The sequence below is a fragment of the Gavialis gangeticus genome, unplaced genomic scaffold (assembly GCF_001723915.1).
Source record: "Gavialis gangeticus isolate Ggan-Ray unplaced genomic scaffold, GavGan_comp1, whole genome shotgun sequence".
Lineage (NCBI taxonomy): Eukaryota > Metazoa > Chordata > Crocodylia > Gavialidae > Gavialis > Gavialis gangeticus.
In genome coordinates this window covers 17,971,137-17,996,407 of record NW_017728997.1, presented here as the reverse complement: position 1 = coordinate 17,996,407, position 25,271 = coordinate 17,971,137, and the positions used below count along the sequence as shown (strand labels likewise).

General features: G+C 43.7%; 1 protein-coding gene across 19 annotated transcripts in view; it reads right to left on the bottom strand.

Annotated features, from left to right (window-relative positions):
• Positions 1–25,271, bottom strand: part of FHIT (fragile histidine triad) — an 899,923-nt gene that overhangs the window by 26,098 nt on the left and 848,554 nt on the right. The window contains exon 8 of one of the 19 annotated variants that reach the window (XM_019504845.1): positions 19,613–19,782. The exons of the other annotated variants lie outside the window; for them this stretch is intronic. Within the exon in view, the coding sequence (XP_019360390.1) occupies positions 19,690–19,782 (93 nt within the window). The 3' untranslated portion in view covers positions 19,613–19,689. Of the gene's footprint in view, positions 1–19,612; positions 19,783–25,271 lie in introns of those variants that run through there. 19 annotated transcript variants of the gene reach the window in all.

Below are 25,271 nucleotides of genomic sequence, written 5' to 3'. Positions count from 1 at the left end.
CCCCCCCAAATCGGGACACCCTCCCCCCTTACCCCTCTGGGTGCGTTCTGACCCCGGTCCTGGAGGAGAGGATGGGCAGTTCAGGCCACTGCTGCTTTTGTGCCCTGCCTGCCAACAAGAGCTGTTCAGCTTCACACTGGGGGGATCAAAGCCCACAACAAACCCCGGGAGCCTACAGGGCAGTGGCTGCTGTGTCTGGGGCAGACCAGATTGTCTGCGGAGAAGAAGGAAGCCTGTAAGAGTTCAACAAGTGTCCAGGCACTTGGAAAAGGGAAGAGAACGGGGTCTGCATCCCGGAAAGGAGTAGAGAGGCCAGGCCACCCGAAAGAGAGAACGTTGTGGGTGTGTGAGTGTGTGTAACATGTGAACATGTGTTGCACGCCCACACACAGGCACACAGCGCTGAATCCCAAGGTCTCTTATTAGCAAGGAGTGGAAACCAGATGACACTTAACTTTGTAATGTTTTTTCAGGCCTGGGAACTAGCTGTTCTTTTTTTAAAAGTTTATTACTCTGGCTGTGCGGTGAAGCTGCATCCATTTCAAAGGCTCCTGCTCCTCACGCAGAGCGAGTAGCTGCAGCAGCCGCCCTTTGAAGAGGAAATACCCTCAGCAGGAGAAGCAAGCAGCTTGGGGCTGGGCAGAAGCAATGCCAAAAGTGCAAGGCATCAGCAGAAAAAAATGTCTGAAGGGGGGGAAAGCATGAAGTGAGAGCAGCCCAAGCAGCTGATTTGAAAGAGGACCCCCCCGGGGCTTTCCCACCCCCTGGAGAAATCAGCAGTGGTTGGTGCCATTCGCGGCTCAGATGCAATTAAACTTCACCAGCCCCTTAAGCATCCAAATTCTGGGAAGAGAGATAGAGAACAAGGCGGTGTGTGCTGAGTGCTGGAGTTTATAATGTCACGCTCACACACGCGTGCGCACATGCACATGCTTTCCCCCCCATGACATGGTGGAAAACGCCGGCACCTTGCAAAGGCATGCACATTGCCCTTCATAAAAAACCCCATTTCTTCATCCACTCACTGTTTCCTGCAAACACAAATCCCAGCCCGCGGACCCAATGCTCGGCACACGCCGCCGGACGTTGGGCCTGCCCGCTCCACGCGTGCCACTCTCCTACGGCTCATGTAATCCCACCAGCGCAAGCAAACCCAGATCGTTGTGGACGGAGATTTATTTGTACGGTCAGTCCCTAGAGCTGGGAAATGGGATTCTTTGAGTCAGGGGCATCGTATTCAAAATAAACCTCCCCACTCCATCCATCGGGTATCTTTTTCTAATTCCTCCCCCTCGTGCACATCTGCCCTCGAGATAGCTCTGGTTTCATTTTCACTGTCTGAACAGGTCTTATTTTAAACCTCAATGGCAGTCAGCCTAACAAAAAGTCGGAGGCAGGTTTTTTTTTCTTTTTTTAGGCTCAACCATATGGGCTTACCTCTGCAAATAAAACTGCAGCGTTTGGGAGAACGCGTGGGTCCTGGAGGGAGCTCTCCCCTCAGCCCCCATTGCTGCTCCAGGTTGGGCTGGGGTTGTCCCTTGTTTAAAACAGGCAGGATGCCCCACTCAGAGAGGTGGTGGGCAGCAGTCTTCATGCTCTGGGTGCCCAGTGGGCGCCAGTGCCACTAGAGAACTGGGAGCACTGGGTGAGGAAGGGCGGCCAAAGGAACTGCTGCTTTTGTGAGTCCCCGGTCCGGACACCGAGACTGCCCTCTCCTTGCTGCCCTACCCTACTTTTCTCCCTTCCTCGGATACACCGCAGGGGGATTTGACGCCCGCCTTCTGCGCAGAGAAGGAAGAATCCATGTTAACCTTCCTGTCCCCCGCCACTTGAAAATGTGCAGCATGGGTCACAGAAAAATTATATAGGGATAATTTCAGAAATATAAAAGTTGCAAGGCTGGCAGAGAGAGAGAGAGAAAGAGATGCTGTGCACAGCATGAAATGGGAGGCTGCAGCATATGGGAAGTGACTGTGATTTTACAAGCATCTGAAGCATGCAGACCCGTGTCCCAATGTACAGAGCTGGACCCTGCAGAGAGAGTTTTGCCAGAACCGGGTAGGGTAAAGATTTCAGGATAAAGAGCACATAGCCAGCTTTGCTTCCCTCCAATTGCTGAATAGCACGGCTGGCTTTCCCCCCTTGGGACTTCTGAATGCTGCAGAAAGCTCCTGGCATTATTCTCCCTTCATGGTACCTCTAGTTTTTTGTCTCACGAGCCGCGCTCCAGTTTCTCACCCGCAGCGCCTCTTTCAAAATGAACCTAACCCATCCAGGCAGGAGCTGTACAGCCGCGTGTCTGGGCCCCGATGCTTTATGGTACACAGATGTGGCACAAGGGAGGGAAGAATATCACTGTGCCCGGAGCACGCTTGTCTGCATGCGCTCCGGATGACACAAATTTGGGGTGAGATGTTATCTTTTCATCGCTCCTCCACAAGCACGCAGCTGCTATAATATCACCCGACCTGTGGCTAAAAGAGCATCTGAACTACCTCGGAGGGTCCTCAGATGCTGTTGTAAGAGCCGGTCGGACACTTGGTTCAGAAGCCCTTACTGATGTCTTGTAACCAGAAACTGCGGCATTATGTTCAAAGCGCATACGCACAACTCGTCCAGCCTTAAGCACAGAGGCCAAGTTCTCTACAAACCAGCGACTGTCATTTCCCTGCCAGTGGGGTGGAGGAGGCGAGGCGGCAGTGTGGTTTACTTATTTTTGCGTGCAGCTGTCTCCGATTTCTCTGAGTTGTGCCATGTTCTCTGGAGTTAATTTTACTTCCTACTTCAGGATCTAGTGTATTAATGCCTGATACAGGGGGAAGAAGAATTATGAGATGCTTAAAAAAAACCATGTGCGTGGAGGTACCAGCTTTGACAGCTATGTTCAGAAGTGCAGTGATGTTGCACTGAGTGCTAGTTTGTCAACCTTTGCCACTTACAGAATTCACAGCCAATTTAATTTAAAGTATAACAGATCTAAAAGCTGCTAAAATGGTTGCAACAACTATCAGTCATTTTGTAATAGCGCTGAAGATCCATTAAGACTGAACTGTAAGCCAACTTCTTTGGGCTTAGAAAACAGGGCCACTTCATTTTGCACAATTAATGTCATGGCATTTAAGAAATCGGCTGTCCGCAAAGACGAAAACACCAGGCATTTTTATACTGTGCAGACGTTCTGATCAAACTTGCTTAGAAAACGTGAGGTGAGTTTACTTGTTAAGGGCTGTGCATTTTACATTCAAAATATTCAAACAGCTTCTACTGACTGGCTCATTTAGTTATTTAGTGGATTTAATGCAAAACACCGTCTTTTTTTTCTTGTTGCCAAGAGTAATGCATTGCATTCATTAGCAATCAAATACAGTGACAGGGCTGATACAGTCGTACAGTTGGGCTCCTATTCCGAAAATCAAATCTCATTTGTTTTTTAAACAGCGCTCGTGCTAACCTATTTCATCTCGTGGAGAAAGCGCTGCTCGCTGCAGCTGGGTGAGCGATGCAAAAATGAATCCACCAGCACCAGTGTCATCTTTAAAATGAAGTTGTCTCAGCTAGACCCACAATCCTTTGCATTTTGCTTTCCATGAACCTTGCAGCAAGAAGTCCTGCCAGCATCAGTCTCTCATTTATAGAAAGAGATGCAATCACATGCCTCTGTCCGTGGGCCAACGGGATATTTAGGCTCTGGCCCCAACAGGTGAGCGCAATCACGAGTTGCAAGACTAGAGAACTGCAGTGCCGAGGGGGAGTCTGCTGACACGAAGAGCGTTACGCAGAGGCACCAACGTCCACCCATGCAGTGGGATTTGCAAAACCAGGTTGTCAAAAAGTCAAGATGTATTTGTTCCCAACGAGCAACCCAGTAATAGCAGTGCTGTTCGTCAGCAGTGTTTCAAGACTGATGACCAGAAGCTGTAAAAATCATAAGAGTCAGACCTTTGTAATCATGAGATCTCAAAGATTGATTTTGAGGGGTTTTCTTTTGTTTGTTTGCATGCTTGGTAGCCTTCTGGTTTGAGCTTTAGTCCACAAGAAGGAGGGATAAAAGTTTACTAATTTTCACTTTCTTTCTTAAAGCTGAGATTTTCACTTAATCACATGACTCCAGGGGGAGGTACTTTCTGAAAAAATACCAACTATCACAACAAATGTGATAAAATCACGGGAGTTAGCAATATTGCAGGAGCCAGCAGTGTTTAGTATTGAGCCTTTTACTCAAGAGTTTATAAATTAACAGTTTAGAGCTGTTTAGAAGTTCATATTGGGTCTCATCCCAGAAAATAATTTTTCTGCCATTTTTTTTTTTTTAAAAATGGCCAAATGAACTCAAGTTATAAAAGTGCTGCAGAAGTTATGTATGTATTAGCAGATGTTGCTGTCTTCCGTACAGTATAATACAGCGTTGTATCCTATACCATCTCCCAGACAAACTGTTCCAAAATGCTTCACAGAATTAAATAATACAAGGAAAGCAGGGGAAGAGGCAGTATACAGTATAAATTATAGAAACCAGTGGTGTAAAGACATTGCATGATGAATAAATTAAGGTACTGAGCCATAAGGCCAATAAAAAACGAGAGAGAAATTAAGAGGCATATGCAGAGGAGAAAATCTATTTTTAAGACAAAATTTGAAGAGATAGAGAGTTGATGAGGCAGAAAGAGACAGGGAGGCTGGTCCAGATGGCAGGGACGACAGCGAAGGCTCTCACCCTGCGAGTGTCGAGACTGCGCCAAGTTGCAGAGGGGGCAGCTACGACGGGCACAAGGTGGGCATCACGGAGACGTCGCCACTATAGCCTGGGACACCGGCAGGGGCCAAAGAGCTTGAGAAACGTGTCTGTGATGGTCAACAGCCATGCACATAAGAAAGCGAGCAGCAATATGTTGTATGCACTGGAGCCTGGAAGTCAGAGACCTGGAGAGGGCACTGGGCAGTGGGCATCAGGTCTGTCGTCATGGGCTTGGGGCTGATTTACAAAACTAGGGCACGTGTTGCCATGACCTCCTGCATCAGAGGGGCATAGAGCCTCATCTCTTCATTCCTGCCTGCAGTGAGTGGCTGAAGCAGACCTTGCTTTCTTAGGAAAACATCCTATTTTGATTGAACCACTGGGATATATTTGCCCAGGCATATATACTCACATGGTATATTTTATATGAGATTTACTGACTGTAGCAAAAATCACAGTCTAATGCATTAGTCATATCTCATGGCCAGCGTGCTATAAGAAACCTCTGAGGTGTGAAACTCCTGCTGCCTTTTTGTTGTCGATTCAGTATATTTTACATACAGTGCCTGGAAACATGGTGCATCAACTACACCGGGACCTGAGGTGTTGTTTGCAAGTACTGTCACGATGCACTGGCTTCATTTGATTGGTTCAGTGTTTCCAGAAGTCAGACAGGAAAACACTGCATTACACTGCGCTTTTAAAATATTAATGAATAAATAGATATGGAGCTAAGTCCAATTTTAGCTGCCGGGGCCGAAACAGCAATGTGTAAATGGTATACTGGCACAGGCTTTTCACGAAGCCTTTACTTAGATCTGCAGTAAGAGGCAAAAATGGTGCCACTGCTAATTGAAACCACAAAGCATTAGTGTACATGAATTCATTTTACCCTATGAAACTGTCAGCGTGAGAACAACACTGAAAATAAATGTCTGTCTGCTGGCCTCAGCTAAGGAGACGTTGATGAAACGTGGAAACTTTTACGCTAGCAGGGCCTGGTGGAGACGCCTGATCAGGCATGCCGGTCTCTCCCGCGCACACCTCTCCATGCCACGTGTTTCCCAGACGTGGAACGACGGCAGTGATCCGTTCCAACCCCACACGCTCATTCCCCACATTTCTCTCTGCTCCCCTGCCCCAGGCACAAACAAGGCAGAGAGTTCAACAGTACCTTGAATGCAGGCCCATAGAAATCAAAGGGCCCAGCCATGCAAAAGATTAAGTTGGCATATGCACCCCTGTGGGTGGATCATAGAAACACAGAAAATGAGGGCTGAAAGGGGGTCACATCTAGTCCAATCCCTGCTCAAGGCAGGAGCAGTGAAGTCCAGGGGGCCACATGTGCAGGAATAAAGACGTCTTGGCAGGATCGAGCCCCCATCCACAACATGCTAAGACATGAACTCAAGGGTCCTTGTGCTTTCCATCACTCCATGTCTAGAGTGAAGCTTGTCCAGGTACATGGGCCCCCAAAAAAGGCCTGTGTGTTCATAATACCACCTAAACAGATGTTGGGTACATGCGATTAGCACCAGTCCGTTGCGTAGCAAGGACTTCACCCCAGATGATACCAGAGGTGTGTGGAATTACATCTCAATATCCAACTTCTCCATTGGGGTGGTGGGAAAACCCCAGTGCCCACTAATGACAAAGAATAAGGCCAGCCTTAGGTTCCAGCCGCCTGGCCTTAGCTTCTTGGGGTCGGGCCCTGAACCTGAACGCATTTCTATACCTGTAATTTAACCTATTTCTAGTGCATGAGAAATGCAGACCATCGTCACTCAGGCATAGTCTCATCCCTACTCCACATGAGCAAGTGAAGAATTCTGTTCGATAGAAGGTAAAAGGTTGATTGTATGTTCAGGTCTGAGGGGGTCCATTGCTACAAGTTATCTCAGGTTGAGGGGCCTGTGAGCACAAGCTGTTTGCTATAAAAATGTCACATGAATGATGCAGTAGCAGTCCAGTGCACAAAATGCAGGAGGGTTGGACGGATGTGACTTGTAAATGCAGTTATTAAAGCAAACAAGCCTAAGGCCCAAAAAAATGCATCATGACTGCCATCAAAGAAATGGACTTTGAAAATGACACAATATTTTATATATGGAACCAAACTTGACATTTAAATAGAGTGCAGTTAAACATGAAAATACTCAACAACACTCATTACGTTGATTTCCTTTTCAACTAAAATACTCATTAGAGCCTTTGGATTGGCTGGTTAGTGGCACAATATTTTCAAGAGCATAAAATGCAGCAAGTATACAGAGTCCATGTAACATAATGCATAACCCTGCAACCACAAGGCATTTCTAACACTGTCACTCACGATCCTTTGTTTGAGGCACCCTGCCGAGATGGTTTTATGTGCAAGGATCCCGTGGCTGGGGAAGAGTTTGATCTGTCAAAGCAGCCCAGTTCTAAACAGATGGAAACGTTCAGATTGATAGCCTGAATCGGAGGCAAGATACAGCCACTGCAGTTCTTTTAAGGGAATCCCAAGCTGTCTGACCAACGCTATGGAAGCATAGACCAACACGGATGAAACGCAGAAGGGGAATACAGCATATTCTAGCTATAATTTGGAAAAGAAACAGCCACCCATATGAACAATTAATGCAACCATGGGTTTACAAAAGCTCATTGAGCCTAAGTGCCATTATTGAAATAATTAACTCATTCTGTCCTCAGACCTATCTGTGTTAAATCAAGTGGTTGTGGAGATCATTTAAGAACTGATTTCTCCACTTTTTACTTTAAAAAAGAAAAAAAAGGATATGTAGAGACAAAAAATAATCTCCTGAAGTCTACAGCAAGTCTCATGCAAAGCTAAATTGAAGTTATAATTCACGTGACATCTATATCAGAGCAAGAAGCATTGACAGAAAATATTTGGAAATTTTTCCATAGTAACAAACTCTGGGTTTTTTTGTTTCTTTTCTTTCTTTCTTTAAGTATATCACACATTTTTGAAGACACTGAGACTGATTCTAATTCATTTAATAATTAGGTCAATAAAAACTGTTATAACTGAGAGCTCCATTAAAAGTCCATAATGGTACCTTAATGGAGGAAAACTAATAGAGTTTTGTTGGAAGTTTTCCATGAAATTAATATTGTAGAATTTTTACTGGATGCCTTTAAATAGATTAAATAGACATTTTTATTAACAGAACTAATAATGGAATTAAAACAAGTTAAAATCATTACTTTTTTTTGTATCACAAAGTATTTCTGCTCAGAGAGTCTTAACAGAGTTTGTTCTCAGGGACAATTTGGAAAACCAGGCACATGATTCAACAACATGAGCTTGGATTTAGAGAGCCGGCATTTCTGTGCCAATGACCTGCCAACTTGCTATTACTTTACCTGAGGCATGGACAATACTGCATACACAGGCCTTGATTGCACTAAACCACTTTGGATGGCTTTGTTCCAGGACCACAACCTTCACCATCAGGACAGAACCAGCCAAAGTGCTTATTAGTGGAAAGTACCGAACTCGCACAGCAACTATGCAACACAGAAAAAAACCAAACAAAGCTCGGGCAACCCACAAAGCACACAACTACAGGTAGAAGGTCATGCTTGGTAGGCACCCACAGTTCCTCCCTTCCTTCCCCTGGATCTTTTAGTACTTACACGTCACTGGTTTATTCCCTGCACCATTTTAATATTTTGAAGAGGTTGAGGAAGGGAGGGGGGGCATTATGTACTGATGATAAATAGAAACTTAACATTTCAGCAAAACTCAATAGCTCCCAATGGAGTTCAAGTGCCCACTGAGCACTGCAATGAGCTTAGTCAACTAGATGGTCCAGCACGTGCATCAGAGTGCAACCATTATTGAAGAAAGCATGCAGCACCTTTTCATGTTTTCAAGGTATACAGGAAGTCACAAGGAAACCCACCACGATGACCAAGGGTGCGGTTTGGCAAACTCTGGGCTAGAGCATGGCTTCACAGCAGCCCTGAACAAGGCACAGTGCATAATCCTTCACCCATGGTGTAGCTGAAGGAAGCACTTGGACTCAGACACCAACCACCCTACTCTTGCGTCCCTTTGAGGACAGGATTTTGCTGCAGGCCAATGTACCAGCAGCGGATGATGGCGCACTTCACTGGCCAGCGCACGTGGAAGGGAGCCAGGGACTTGAATCGAGGCCGTCATATTTAAAGACAGAAATTCTGCTTGCAAGAGCATAATCTGCAGCTTTCCCTAGAACAAGGAGGTCTTTGGCAAATACGCACCTGGTCCCAAGGGCACGGGCGTCACTGATTCCCACGACCTGTGGATCAGGCCTCCAAGGGAACATCTCTGCCCCTTCAGCAGAGGTCTTGGGAGTGCTTGTCTCAGCAAGGTTGGCCTGCCCGCCTTGCTCTGCATGTGCTGAAGCTGGAAACATGCAGTGCAGCTGTTCTGAGGACACCGCTGCTGCCAGGCTTGAGATGACTGAATTGGGGTGGAGTGGGCCTGAAATATTGCATACCCTAAAGGTACGCCTTAACAGGGATGCTTCCCTCTGCCATGATCCCTGCATGACTGGGATTCCTCTTTTCTCCGGTTTTATGTCCTCTACACGGGTCTTGGCTCAGAAGAGTCCATTTGCCTGAGACATGAGAGCCAATTTTAAAGAGATTTCTACTAGGGTGTGCGAAACAGGCCCTATTCAATTTGGATTTGGCCTGAATTGGGGACAGTGATTCGATTAATTGATTCTGAGGGTTCCGATTTGATTTGGAGAGATTAAAGGGTCTCCTGATTCAATTCAGATTCGGAGATTCGGCCACCGAATCGGGCTGAATCTCTGCCGAATTGAATCAGGGACTGAAGCTTCGCACAGCCCTAATTTCTACATGTAATTATTGCATCAGGATGCAAAAGCTCTCCAGCACCATGCTGAAAATCTACCCTGCCCTGTCTCACTTGGAAACTTCCCCTGAAACATCATCTGTGAGGCACAGGGGTGGTTGCAACAGGCTATTAGGCAGAGGGCCCTATGTTTGCCTGGGTATAAATTGCTAAGAAATAAGTAGCAATAACGTGCCAGTAGCTGTAGCGTAGCCACCAGGTTTTGTAGGACCAAACTCATTACTGAGCACTGCAAATAGCTTTCTTTGGGCAGCTCTTCATCTCAGCTCTTGACACGGGTATAACAGCGCTGGGTCACAGCTCTGGAAACAGCAGCATGTGGAGCAGACAATTGTTTTTGTCAAGACACCAACGTAGTGACCACCTATTACCTGCAGTCGCAAAGCTAGACAGACAGAGAAAACCAGCACTGTTACTGGGGGTAGCCTCACGTGATGACCATTGCTAGCTACTTAAAGATGGTCGACACAGCCTCTTAAATGACTGAAACCCTTTTAGAGGAATCTGATAGCTGTGTAACATGAGGGGTCACTATGGCATGGAAAGTTATTTCAATTGCTATATTGTTGGACATTGAGGATCTAAACTAAAGTCAACGGGAGTCTTTCCATGGCCTTTAATGAGCTTTGGATTAGGCTCAAGGTACTGAATGGCTATGCCTGCTTCTGGTATTCGTGTTTGCTAAAATTACAAAATGTCTTTTCATCCCAGAGAATCTTATCAGAAAATTGATCTCCAATACATAAAGGCTTCTACCAAGGAAAAGTCCTTTCTGGACTTCTATGGCTTTCTAGCATTTTTTTCACAATCCTGTGGAAACACAAAGATAACTCGGATATTGTTTCCATGTTAGAAAGCGCTATTAAATAAAAGAAAAAAATATATAATTCTCAAGAGTTTGTGGATTACAGCATTTCCAAGCTTATTCAGCAAGGACAGTGAAGGTTAATAGGGAAGAGGTAGACATTGTCCTGGACTGCAGAATTATTTACAAAAACACCTATCTGAATATTATTTCCCTAACAGTTTGTCCTAATGATAAGAGCTACAACTGTGTTCTCTCTGTGTATTTAAATTAAATTATCTAATGCAAATGCTAAATATGAACATCTCAGCAAGATACTGTATTGTAACACGACGTACCTTATTCCAAGGAAAAGCTGATTGCTACTTCTGGGACTATAAATGTGTCAGACAATAATTTAATTGCTTTGCAGGTAGCAGAACACCCAGTGTTCCTGTTCTCGTTCTGTGACTCAATGATCGTCTTTAATATTGCCTAATGATTGCAAACATGCAGAGTCTTGTGTTGACATCTGGTTTATGGTAAAAGTTGCACACAAATAAAAACCTTCTCCACAAAACAAAAACACAAGCTAAAATTAATGGAAGAAGCACCAGATTTTTTATTACTGAGGAAAAGTAGAGCTGCTTCCAATAAATATTTCTAGGTATGTTTTACGTAGTGTAACCGAGCAGATCGTTTTGTTCAGGAAGTCCTAGGAAGTTAATAGCTCCAAAGAGTGGAAAAACAATTTACCAAGAACATTTGGGGAATCAGATCATCACAAGACTAAATTCTGCAATGCTTAGTAAGACAAAATTTCTATTCAAAACAACAGGAGCTCTGTCAGATTAAGGAGTACGAGAGGCAAGGACTTCTTAGGGTGATCTCTTTTATTGGACCAACTGTATCATTCGGATAAATTTAGACAAGCTTTTCAACGTAAAACATTCTTCCTCAGGTCTTGCATACAGATGAAAGCTTGTGTAGCTTTATCCCAATGACTTAGTTGGTGCAATAAAAGAGATCAGACTAAGAAATCCTTGCCACTCACAAATTCTGGCCCATCACAGCTACATCACTGCTACGCTGGATTAAGGAGTGACTGTCACCTACAGGGCTTGGCCAATACCAGAAGAGGCTCCTGTGAGCTTGCTTCTCTTCTTTTATAAAAATAAAAAGTGATTGATCACTACAGTGCCCCCCCACCCCGACCTTGCAATGCCAGTTCTCAAACAATAGCTCTCGTGTGCTATTGTGAAAGTAGTTAATCAAAATCACTGAATAAAAGCACCGTGTTTATCAAGAACTCTTGTGAAAGGGTCAGTGCCACCTTTTGCTTTTAAGTCTCTTGCTCCCTTTCTCTCACTCTGAAAACAACAAAGTCTAGCATCTCTTTAAGTGTTTCCACCGCTTGCTTATTTATTCCAGGATCACAGAGATCAGACTTCTAAGCAGTTTTCCTCTGGATCCCATCTAAATTTCTCTTTCCTTTGTTCCATCATACCCTGTCCCCGCTCCCAGCTCTCATGGTGTCTTCCATATCTTCAATTGTTTAAAATACTGGTACATAATTTCAAGCTTCACTACAGAGTGCTCCTGCCACGCTAGTAGGATCTCTGTTTGTGACTACAGAAGGGAACAGCCAGTATCGGTGATTGGAAACCGATTCAAATCTGTAACGCAACAGAAGTTCAGTGCGTATAAACGGTTCTCAAAATAGCCCAAACCAGTTTAAGATAAACCTAGATGGATGTAGCATCAGACTTAACTGATTTAGGTTAAATCGGCTTACTGAACTTCTGTCCCAGATCCTGTCCACATTCAAGTTAACTCACAGTCCCCCAGCAGCCCAGGATGCTTTGTGCCACCCCCACAACCCCCTCCCCTCCCCCCACAGTGTGAATGTCTGTTCACTTGCTTATTGGTTCAATCTCTGCAGCTTAGACTAACCTGCAAAGATTGAATCGATTCAGCCTCGGGCTTTTTGACTGTCTGTACTTAGCCTTAGTGTCATTCTTTCCTACCTCTTAATCCTTGCCCCAGCAGTTTCTCTAAGTTTTGAAGCACTGAGAGGCCCACCCCCACAGTCCCAGAAGAAGTTGTGGCAGGTTCTTCCACAGAGGGGATTCCCTGTCATCCGAACTTCATGATGTGATGCTTGTATTCACACAGTTTTTCCTGCTGCCATTTCATACTATAAGCACAGAGTTAATGCAACATCCATTATCACATTATCCAGAACTATTGATTACTGCTTGCCTGTCAAATATGCTCACTTGAAATTATCTTAACTGGGCATTTGCCTAGGCTGTATCTCATTTTCCAAATTCTTTCTTACATCAGAAATCTCTCTGGGGCTCATCTCACCTTTGTTTACACAAAAACAGTCACCAGGAAAGATCTGGCACTCGCCAGGCTGATCTAGAGGGAGACTGAGAAAGCCTGGAAGCAGGTATCCAAAACCTGATTGCAGGAGGGAGCAGGATCCCTGCAGCGGGGCTGCAAGCTCATGGAAATGAGCAGCCTGTCAATACCTCTGACTCTCTCCTGTCTTGCTGGAGGCTTTGAAAGGGGCATGAATTATTCCAGCCCTAGGTCTGCAGGAATCTCTGCACAGCCCCAGGGGATGGAGTGGGGAAAGGGTTAGAGAGAAGTTTATCATGATTATTTATACAGCATCGCTGGTGTTACAGGCACTCACAAAGAGAAGTGTTTCTCAGCCAAAGAACTTACAAAATCCAGATGAAAGATGAAGTTGTAAAACTGACTAAGAAACCTATGGTTCACATTTAAGCACAGGGAATGAAACCCACCTCTGGGCAGGAGGCACGTGTGTCACTTATTTCCCACATAAACTCAGAGGCCCCCATTCAGCAGTGCATCTGAGCACATGCTATAGCATGTAGGCTGAAGTTCAACCACAGTCAATGGGCCTCCAACACGAGTACAGGCTTTGCAGAATCAAGCCCTGAGGAATTCCTTGGGCCTGTGGTCCGCCTACATGCCAGGAACATGCTTTAATCAGAATAATTTCCATCAGAGAAATTTAAAGTGCAAGTAATGTTATGTATTCTAGGAGGACAAGACCTAAATAACAGTGCCATCAGGTCTCTTAGAGGCCTCCATCCTTATCTGACATAACTGGTAACAAGTGGCTTCTTGCCTTGGAAAAGACCATGCCTTCAGTACTTCCACAGGGGAAAACACAACAGCAGTTTTGGACTCCAGAACCAATGCAATGAGGAAGAGCAGAATAAGACTCAGAATATGTATCCCTTTAGATGACAGGGCTGCAATAGACTGAGCTTCCTTCCAGACCTCATGCTGCACTGATACCCACCTCAGAGTTAACTGAAGAGACTAGTGTTTTAACGAACTGGTTAATTGCACTGAAGCTCATATGTAAGATTTCAAAAATTTGCCACATTTCTATACATCTTAATGAGATCAATTACTTCCAGCTCATGCAGATGTATTGAGAACTAATGAGATACTTAAAACGTGCGTGGAGAAAGTCTACTTTCTATTTCAGTGCTATACGTTAGAGACTTTTAGGGATTTAGCTCTTTATCAGTTTGCGCTATAGCACTTACACTGATAGAAGGCCCGTTAGCTGTGGCTCCCGACTGCATTAAAAAATCTTTTAATGCAGTTTTGTAGTGGCATACAGCTCATTATAGTGCAAAAATCAGGAAGTGCTGAGTACCACATTGTAGGAAAATACTTTGTCTGAGAACACAGTGAGCAGAAAGCAGATCTTTTGAAGGATAACATCCACCTCACTCATAATTTAGATAAGTAATCCTGAGACCCTTATAAAAAAAAAAATCCCTTATAATTTTTGAAGCTATTAAAGGAGACCTGCAAAGGTAAAGTGCCATATTCCAGGAACCTTTGCGGGTCACCTTTAACAACAAAACAGTTTCTTTCCTGAGACATAATAAACTGGTAATTTATTTCATCAAAGAATACAGCAAGGAGAGAAAAATAACAGAAGGCATGGGGAAGGGAAGACGCTGCAATATGTTGTACTGCTGACTGTGAGCCCAGTTTTCAGATGGTGATTTCAACATCCAAGCACCCAGGCACATCTGAGGTTTCACTCCAAGCCTCATGTAGTTACAAAAGCCACAGACATGCTGAGGATCAGGCATGTCTTTAGATGAAGTCCATTTCAGACACCCACTTTATTTGTAAGCTGGCCATCTCACAAGGTGCCCTTAAACAATGTATGATAGGTTTAAGACAACTTGTTCATAGGGGAAGGTGGCTTTTCTCTAGCTATGATGTTGGCCATGCCTTCTGCCCACCTTTGCCCCTGGATGGGTATGCCCCTGCACTATAAGCCATGATATCCATGTGCCTTGGGAGTTCGTATAGCTCCAAGCCCATCAAGAGTCCTTATATTAGAGTCAGCTCCATGGGACTGGAGTGCCGCATGCCAGTGATGGACTTGATGCTCTCTACTGGTGATCTGCCTCACTGCTGGTACAGGCGAGATATCTTCCCCTCCACGCAGCCAGGATGTACCTGCTGGGTTGAGGTAAGCACTTGTATTCTGTAGTCTGATGACTAGAAAATAATATTTAGAAATTTGCTTTGGGGAATTGGCTTGTACGTTAAGTAGATATTGCTTTAAAATAATGGTACAGGGGAATGGCAAGGGTTAATTGGTTTCTAAAAGCCTGCTTGTGACAAAGTTTCCTTCAAGGCAGACACCAAAATAAGCCATTCTGGAAAAACATGAACAGTGTATCCATAACAAAGAATAGGCTTGCTGCATTGGCACCACGTCACAGTGCCCAACTGCAGAGTCCTTGGGATTTCCAGTTTTGGTGAATGGATGAAATTAGGAGGCTGGGGCATACCCAAATTAAGATACTGGTAACTGAGCAAATTAAGGTGTGTTCATGTGATGGGTCTGTTAAAACAAAGGAATATTCTGACAGAACATGGACAGTATGACAACCACAGGGAAACTAATCAATAAGACCTGGAGATGAAGAGTCATCAGAGGAGAAAAAGAAAACAAGAGGAATTTCAGAGCAGCAAAGGGTCCCTAAGGAGGGATCCTGAAACCACCATGGAGAGAGGGCACACCACCGGCCTGTCTCACTCACCTCATGGGGGCAGGGAAGGAGGGGCAATTTGGTCCTTGACCTCCAGGCTGCTGACATCTGGCATTCAAAAAAAACCAACACAGGGTGAAGCTTCTGTACTGGCCAGACATACCATCTCTCTTTGAACCCTTGGACTGCTAGACATAGAATCAGGGTGGGTTATTTTGTTTGCCTTGCCTGCATTATTTTTATCTGCTATCACTGTGTATCAATAAAATGTGACTATTATCAAATGGAAGTAGTCATAGTCAGTCTGAGGGTTTGGGTCTGCCTGGAATAAGGTATCTGGGTCATAAATCCAGTGCGAACACAGTCATACAGTGACCTCAGCTAACTAAGCCAACCTGAAGCCTCTTTTCTTCCTGGGCATCATTTTTAATTCCACGCTCAGGTTAGTTGTCTCCTCTCCAGATGCATGCCTGCTTTGGAAAACCTGCCGGCCCTAGGTGAGGCAGCTCCAAACGCAACCCTTGCCCAACAACTGTCAATGACAACATTTCCTGAGTTTGAAGGACAGGACTTGCAGGCCCGGCTTAAGGAAGGTGGTGCCCCCAGTGCCGACAGCAGAGTCGTGACTACATGGACCCACCGGCCTCTCCCGTCTCCACACGAACGCACCGGCCATTGGGTGGGCTGCAGCAACAGCGCCACAACCTCTCCACGCTGCAGGTGCCACTGTGGGGTCAGTTTTCTTTTCATCAGTGTTTGCTCAGCCAGAATGCATTGCTGTCTGCTGGGCTAATCATATGTTTGGCTGTCACTGCTAATGCTCCTAAGTAAATACTGGAGAATAAATAAGAATACTTAGCACTTTAAGTCCATTAAAGAATTGGCAAAACTTCACATGAGATGGCCTTTAAAACTTGATGTATGGTAATAAAATTAGTTCAGAAGGAGACAGCTGCATAAAAACAATGTATGTCTTCACATAAAACCATGAAAAATGTTTTGACTGGCAGGGACTTTAAGGTAGGCTTATTTATTGATGCTATGCTCCAGCGATTTACAAAATGTAAAATCTGATAAAAGTGAGCATCCGACATCCTCAGAGGGGAAGTCCAATGTGCATCACCATACTGCTGGAAAAAAATGGGAATATGATAACTTATAAGGCCATGGAAATGTTTTTCAACTGATGAGCCTGATATCACACTAGGATCACATCCATGCTTTATATACAGAGTGGAGGTGATTGGGCTTGAGAGACACTGAAGGTTTTAAAATTAAGTAAACAACAACATAAGAATAACGATGATGATGATAATAATAGCAGAGGGCAGGAAGGCCCATCTAAAAGTTAACTGAAAATTGCTTTCACCTGGTATTAAAAAAAACCCCCAAAACCATAAAGGGAGCACTGACTTTGAATGACAACTGATCACGCTGGATGGATATTAACACCCTCCTCAAAGGTCAGGCTTTTGGATGGGTAAAAGGAAAAAACACCACCACTTCTTTTATCGACAACCCAAGCTACAAAACAAGGAAGGGACATCACAAAGGGTTGTGCTGAATATCGGTATAGGAGCTTGATCCGTGTGAATGTCTCCTCCTTATTACAGACAGGCAAGGTTCTTTGGGTAGATGTGATATCTTTTTATGAGACCAACTAAATAGTTGGAAAAAATATTCTTTGCAAGCTTACAGGTACAAACACCCTTCTTTAAGGCACAGGTCTGCTGTTTTTTTGTATGCTCTCCTGGGTCAAAATTGTTTCTCGGCACCTGAACCGTCTCCTCCAAAGATACCAGTAACAGTCATACCTAACAGCAACATCACAAAGAGAGATAGGGTCTTTGAGCTGGAAAGGGAATCTCTGGGTTAAGCAAAATCCTTAAGGTGAACCAATGATCTCATTATTCTTAGTGACTTATAATATTTTTGATGACCCTATGGGACTATAATTATTTTGTAGCACAACTGGATTAGACATATTATGTTCTTCCTTATGCTGTTGTGACATCAGTGATTTCAGTGGAGTTGTCCTGATTTACCCAGATGCATGGAGTTCAGAGCTAACTCTCTCTCTCTCTCTGGGTGGTAAAATTTAACAAAAGATTTATTTTTTTAAACAAATATTAAAAGGTCAGGAGCATATAGTAAAGGTATTGCCAAGACCTTGGCATTAAAAGAATAGCAAAGAGGTTTATTTTTTAACTTAGGATGAAAGATTTGAATAAGCTATGACAACCCATATTGATCCTCCAAAAGAAGTCAAAGCAAATCCTTATATTATTTATGCCTGGAATAAAACAGACTCTGTCTTGCACTGCAGATAATCATTCATTTTGTTTATCACGGCTATAAGAAAGGTCCTACTAAATTAATACATTTTCTTGGCTGTCCCCGTAATGAATTTTCATTACAAACTGAAGCCTGTGCAGTAACATTAAAGTCCATTTATGTTCTGATATGCACAGATGTGTTAATTTATATTATATTCCTCTAATTGCCCAAATTAATTGCTCTCTGATGAATTTTACAACCCCTCATTTCTAAGGGTTTTTTTCCCTGAAAGTACACCAAAAAGGTCAACAATGCTATCAAATGCTACACACTTCAACTTGCTTAGAAGCTGATAATTATAGCTAATTAGGAGTTTTTGTAATTAGCACATGGCTTAAGTTTTCCATTCTGTGAATTAACAGGACGTTGGGCCCAGTTCTTTTGTCTTTACTCAACTCCGTATTTCCTCTCTCATCAATGAGGCACTGATGTCAATGGGCTGTTTTAGCTCAATCGGGACAACAGCCCCCAGTCTGAACAGTGCCCCACGCCTCCCTGCTACCCGTCTTTCTTTGTACCTTACAACAGAAGGGGAAAACTGAGGATGTCTTATTTAATGCCAATAAATGCTAATGATATTGGGATGCATATTTTTGCTCAGTTTCCATGTGTTCCTTTTAACACAATGGTGGAAATTTGAGAAGAAATTACCTGTGGCAGCGGAGACAATGAGATTACACAATAACACATAGCTACTAACTATGGAAAGATGTGCTAAATGAATGAGCTTCCTAGCCAAGCAGATGCACGTAACATCCTTCCATGTAGGGCTGTGTAGATGACAGACCGGCATTCCAGGTATTAGATTATTTTCAGCTCTTCTTAAAAGCTAGACACACATTTGTACCCAAGAGATCAATATAAAAGCAAAACTGCCAAGCTTCATCTTTGCCGTGGACTAATTACAAAACCTACGAGCCAAGCTTGGAGAAAACGGGCTTCCTCCGCCGCCTGTCTGTTTGTTTTCTGCATCTTAATGCCGTGGGATATTTAAAACCTGTAACTCAGTCACCGAACTTCTGGGTCGTTTGAAAAAGCAAGCTAGCACTTGACTGCTTCATCTGGATGGGACCCTACAATTACAGAACAAGGAGTGAGCGAGATTTATGTCTTGTATTGTTGAGCTTAAGAAAACATTTTTAATATCCCTGTGGAAGGGTCAAAGGTCTGCAGGTGCCTAACTGGCCCATAGGGTTAGCGTGATCAGCGAACTCATGTTTCTATCGCCATCAGCACACAAACAGTGATGTAGATGGAATCATGTCTGGCCACTTTTGACTTGCCTGGTTTGAATAACCAGGTGCTCAGTTACAGATGAGCCAACCGGGAACATCCAGTAGGCATCCAGAGTGGGACTTGAACACATGCCTCTAGAGTTGGAGCAAGATGATTCTCCCTAGTTTTCTCATTTACCTGTATAACGTCCTGCATCCTCCACATCCCCATCTGCACTGTTCAGTCTCACATCCTCCAGCATGTTCTCCGTGCTTAATTGCTCCATCTCCCATGCACACTTCCTTAGCTGTCTCTTTGGAGCACAAATAATGAGTTGTAAACGTAACCTTTGTCCCTCCAGGACAAAGTTTCTCTAGGTCCACACAAATGCTGTGGAGCTTCCCTCCTGCATACAAAGATTTATAATACATAGACAGCTGTCTATACGCTTATATTTGAGGTTGAAGAAACTTTCCATATACTACATGCTCAAATATAGCTAGATAATGAGCCCTATTTAGGGTTCATCCTTCCCCCCCCCGCACCTAAACACACACAACGTGGATGGAAATTTTGCCTCTGGCATCAATCAGGAAAAAGGACCATTCCAATAAGCTCTTTTTAGAGAGTCCAGAAGATCCAGGGAAAGTGAAGTCTGTTTACACCTTGGCTACGGCCAACGATGACATGGGTTTCTAGCTGGCCTCGTCATCTGAGACAACAACAAGCGTAGGCCGCAAAGAGCAACAGAAAGCCAGCCACCCTAAAGAAAGCAAATGCTGCGTAACAATGCACCAAGTAGGATGCAAATTAGGGATTTTATTTAAGCCAACATGTTGCATTATGTATGAAAAGGTGAGTAATGGCAAATAGTTTAAGTAACTCGTCCACACTTAATGAATCTTAAATAGCTTTATTAATGTAGGTCAAATATCATCTTCCTATGGGAATTTGACATTTACTAATTTCCCCATGTATTAATTATTCAAGGAAGATAGATCTTATAAATTTGAAACAGTATTGAGTATAGACTTCACAAAGACAGCACCATAGTTGCATTAGGAAATCTGCATGGACTACTTAATTTCTAATCCTGTAATCATTAATTAAATAATATTTAAAACGGCACTATAATATATCTAAATCCAAATGTTATGCAGGAATCTGCAAAATATTCTTTATTTGTAGCCTGTAGCAAAGTGTCACCACCCATCACATAGTAGCTATTTAAATTTTGTCTTTTGTTCTTGTAAAATAGAAACCTAGTATCAATTCCCACTGTGAAGAAAAACTATGATTAGTAATTAAATTATAGTGCATTAAACTTACTTAACTTAAGTTCACCAGCTGGGAAAATTCAATGCCTCTGGGCTTAACAATAACTTCTAATCTTGCTCCAGCCTGTACCTCTTCCCCCCTTCCCACCCTTACGTTGTATTATAATTTTCCTTATTGGAATTTCATTAAAAATGGTAATGTCATTTCTCCTGTTAATGCTGAAAACCAACATCATAATCCTGCATTTTAATTAGCTATTATAATTAATCATTATTTCATTAATGAAATGTTTAGTTGGTAATTGTCTTTGAGCACCTTAGTCCCAAGGCTTATAAGCATTGCATAACATTTAATTTATTGCAGTTTCTGATTAAGTGGAACTGTCAACTTTGTTCACTTTAACACTTTCATGTGGTGCAGCATTTCAGGTCTTTTACTGAATATTTGCACCTGTTCAAATGGGCGGCTTCTGGTCTCGATAAGTGTTTCATTAACAGAGAGGCATATGCTTTGCGCACGGTTTGCAGCGAGCGAGATGGCGAATTCTAGGAAATTCAAATGAAAGTGTACAGACGTCTTTCTTCTTCTTTTAGTGCCATCGTCACTGCAGGCCTCGATTCTGCAGTAAGTAACACACAGGTGTTACTCCGCCTGACCTCAGAGGTAGGTGTAAGCCTACACAGTCAACTGCAGCCTTTAATTAGTATTAGAAAAGACTGCTGTTCCTTAATAAGACTGCAACGGGCCAGAGCTCCCACCCTAGACCCATGTCTGAACACCGGGAACTCTCTGTGCTCGACACGTCGCTCCTCAGATCCACCTCTCTTAAAACAGCCTTAGCAACTGCACAAACAAGTCGTTTCCCCACTTCTTCCGATCGATCAGGAACGGAGACGGGGTCATCAATGATGCAATCAACATGCTGCCTGCTTACTGCATGACAAAGTTAACAAAAAATAGGAAGGGAGCAATCCAAGTGAGGTATCTTACTCTGTGCACATTTACATTTAACCTTTGGTTGCTGGATTAAACTCTGAGCACAACTTGTCTTGGGTACGCTGTTTCATTTACTACATGTCGGGGACTGCTTGACAGGCTCACCAAAAGTTATACTAGGGCCCCTGCTACATGCTCCATATATTATGCAATTAACTGGTTAATTGTGTAATAAATTAAACACGTGCAAAGTAAGCCTGGCCACAAGTGCAAAGTAACTGTCACACAATTCACTGGTTAATCACTCAATAAATTTAGACCAGCCACACAGTCAAAGTGATTATCGCATCATAAAAATGACCCTTTGGCTACAAGAAGATCCAACTAGCTACAAAGTTAGAACTTGAAAATGTGTAACAACTCCATAGCTGGTTTCTATCCAGCTTTCATCTGAATGTGTAGTGGGACCCTCGGGGTCACAAGTATGTTGTAGACCTGAGAAATGCGTGTCAAATGCAATCAGTAGAAAGTCTTATAGTGGCAGACAAGGTTCTTTGGGTAAATCTGGTAACTTTTATTAAACCAACTAAACTTACAGACGGTTGTAAGTCATGGTTGGAAGCAACCTCTGGATTAGTCAAAGGTTACTTAATTACACATTCAGTAAAATAGCTGTTAATATTAAACATTTATAAATTATTTATAAATAAAACTCACATATTAAATGTGATCCCAACCTGTAATAAAAGTGGGATGAGATACCCAAGTATCTACAAATTGGACTGTGAAGATCTCAAGGTCTAATATTCTAAGTGCCTACCACCCGCACCGTGACTAGCACCATGTCGAATGAACAGGTAAGGCAGCACAGACAATAGAAAATCACTTTAAAAAGCTGGCTAAACTTCCCAAAACTTCCCAGAATGATCCAGTGAGGTCTGTGTGGAAAGCCAGAGAACATTTCCTGATTTGCATACCCAGAGAACAGGAAAGTAAAGGATGGTTTTGCCTTCCTTTTTCCGTGTTTTTTTTCTTTTTTTGAAACACAGAAATATACTATTTTTTTTCCAGTCTCACTCTGTTTCAGCCCTTAATCTCCTGCTCAGTTATGTCAGAAGTATCCAGGACCTCCTCGTCAGCGTGCTTGGGGAACACTTTTTAAACGTGCTTTGTGCCTGTTTCAGAAGGAGCTTTCCTAAGTATGCTATCTCACATGCACATTGCTACAAAGAGGCATCAAAGGAGAAACTTCATTTCCATTTAAGAGCATAATGCTTGTGTTATACTATAGCCCTGAGTGCCTAGAAATTGATGGAAACTCCTGGCTGCCTCAGTAAAGGTCAGTGAAAATGGTTAGAAGGATGTGGGATTTACATATGAAGAGAGATGCAAAAGACTGAGATTACTTGGTGTGAAGAGCAGAAAAATTAAGGGGGGGAAAAAACCCAACCAGAACAAAGTGTGTAAAATTGTGAAGGATGCAATGAATATGGATCAGGTGCCTCTGGACACCCCCGGTGCTTTGCGGCGTCGCAGGAAGCACAAGTCCTCCCAGAGACAGAAGTGGGTGGGAAACTGTAAATGGATTTTTCTTGCTTCACCCCAGTAGAAAATGGTACCGTGGCATCAGACGAGTCCATCTGTGTTAAGGCAATTTTAGTGCCCCCCACCCCCCCACTCAGCACTCCTTTGTAACCATGAGAGAAAGCAGACCACCTGACTCGTGCGGGATGGGAACAACCACGGGCCTCCCTTGGTGAATGAGACGTGCTGACGGAGCGGATGCCCAAAGGCAGACCGATGCTGCAGGAGTGGCACGTGTCCTGTAATACCAGCCGCCTTCTGCAGTGGGCAGAACCGGTGGGAGGGCAGCGGAGGTGTTCACGGGTACGTGTCTGCGTGCAGCACCAGCGTTTCCTAGCCGGGCCCTTCCCCAGAACCCCCGCCACACTTTGCCCCGGACACGGATCAAGGAGGCCGCTCTCATGTCGTCTCCCAAGCACACGCCAGACTGAGGTCCCGCGAGCTGGCTAGGATACGCTATCGCTGTGGGCAGACCGGCTCCCTGCAGCTGTCTTTCCATTAGCCATCAGCTGCCCCTGAAACCTGCATCGGGAAACACACTATTAGGAGAGAAGATCATTGATTTGGGTTTTCATTATTGATATCTAGCCCACAGAACAGCCCCGGGATGTTTCTTTTAGACACAGTACCAACGGAGTAACCTGATGTCTGAGAGAGAGCATTAATTAAGAAGAGCCGTCTCCACTCACCTAAGAGCGCCGTGCCTCCAAGAATGATTTGGACGGCTCTGCCCTGTACAATCTTCTATTACCGACGCAGCAGTTAATTCAGCGAGCAACATTTTCAAAGGATCATGCTGAAGCAGATGGGGGATCAATAGTTTCGTGTACAGTCTGTACTCTCCACAGACCAGGCAGCGTTCGTGGATCTGAACTTTAGCAGATGGTGTTTTTGCATTAATTTTCCAAATTACCAACTACAGGGTACTCTGTTTTCAGAAAACTAGTTGCCCCAGGGCTTACGTTTTTAAAGTTACTTGAAAACGTTCACGTGTGGTGGGCACCCCTCTTTCTCGCACACTCTGGCCCAAAGCTCCTGCTGTGATTTTGGATATCAAAAATTGGCAGCCAAATTTGAAATATGGGCTCACAAAGACCTTTGTGGTACAATCAAACAGAAATGGGAACTAGAGTAACAGTATTTCACGAAAGGGCATTTTTGACGCGTCGTATGGTGCCTGGATCCCCGCCTTCCCTCCGCACCCAACTATTTAACTGGTTTGCAGGGGGAAAATGAACAGGTGGGTGAAAAAATGCAATAAAATCATTCAACATACTTGCAAGACATAAAAGAGCATTTGCTTCAGTTTCAGATCATTCTGCAAAGCACACACCACGCTCAGTCTGACTGCTTTCATCCACTTATATTTCTCTCTCATTTAAATTATTAAAGAAAAAAAGGGAGAAAACTTAAGAAAAAAGGAATTGTGCAGGACGGCAATGACTATTTTGCAAGACCTTGGATTCTCCCTTCTGGCCAGCTATGGCATTACAACTTTCTGGAGAAGGATTCGGCTGGAAAGAGAGGTCTATGTGAGAGCGTGTCTGTGCAGGGCACTGCATTAAAAGCTTTACATGAATTCCCCAAAAAACCCCAAATAAAGAAAACCAGAACCTTTGATCCAGACCAAAGGGGGAGAAAACAAACTTCAAAGAAGAATAAAAATCCCCTGTACTTTGCACCTGCCTCAAATGCAGCTAGCGTTTATTATTTATTATCCTCGCCTCCCTGCAGCACCATTGTGAGCATGTAAAAGTCATTCAAGTCAGCTTTTCAGGTTGGTCAAGCTGCCAGGAAGAAGCGATCCTTCTTCTACCTTCCCTGGCCCTCCTTCGAACATAAATATATTGTGACTGCTAACGTGTTGATTTATACCAGGTCTAATCCACTGAGGTAATAAAATATTAAAGGAATCTTTATCTAGCAAATTTACAGCTAAATAAAATCTTTGCTATCAAGACTTACAACAAACTGGAGTGACATCTTTTTGCTTGGGGTGGGCTTTCTGATCAAGTCAGATGGACTTGCTTCAAGGGCTTATTTAAACCATACTACATGCTACAGACTTCAAGAGCCCTTTCCTAAAGTCTATGCCAAGGCAAACTTTCCTTCCTTCGTATGGAATATCACACTGGTTTTTTAGTTCCTATGTTTATTGCTTAGCAGCTGTTAATATATATCAGCTATGTTACATTGCTTGATATATCCTAGTAGGGAAGAGTTCATAGATTTCACAGACATTAGGGCTGGAAGGGACCTCGGAAGATCATCGAGTCCAGCCCCCCACCCGAAGGGCAGGAAGTCAGCTGGGGTCATAGGATCCCAGCAAGATAAGCATCCAATTTGCTCTTGAAGGTGTTCAATGTAGGTGCTTGAACCACCTCCGATGGCAGGCTGTTCCAGACCTTGGGGGCTCGGACAGTAAAGAAATTCTTCCTTATGTCCAGCCTGAAA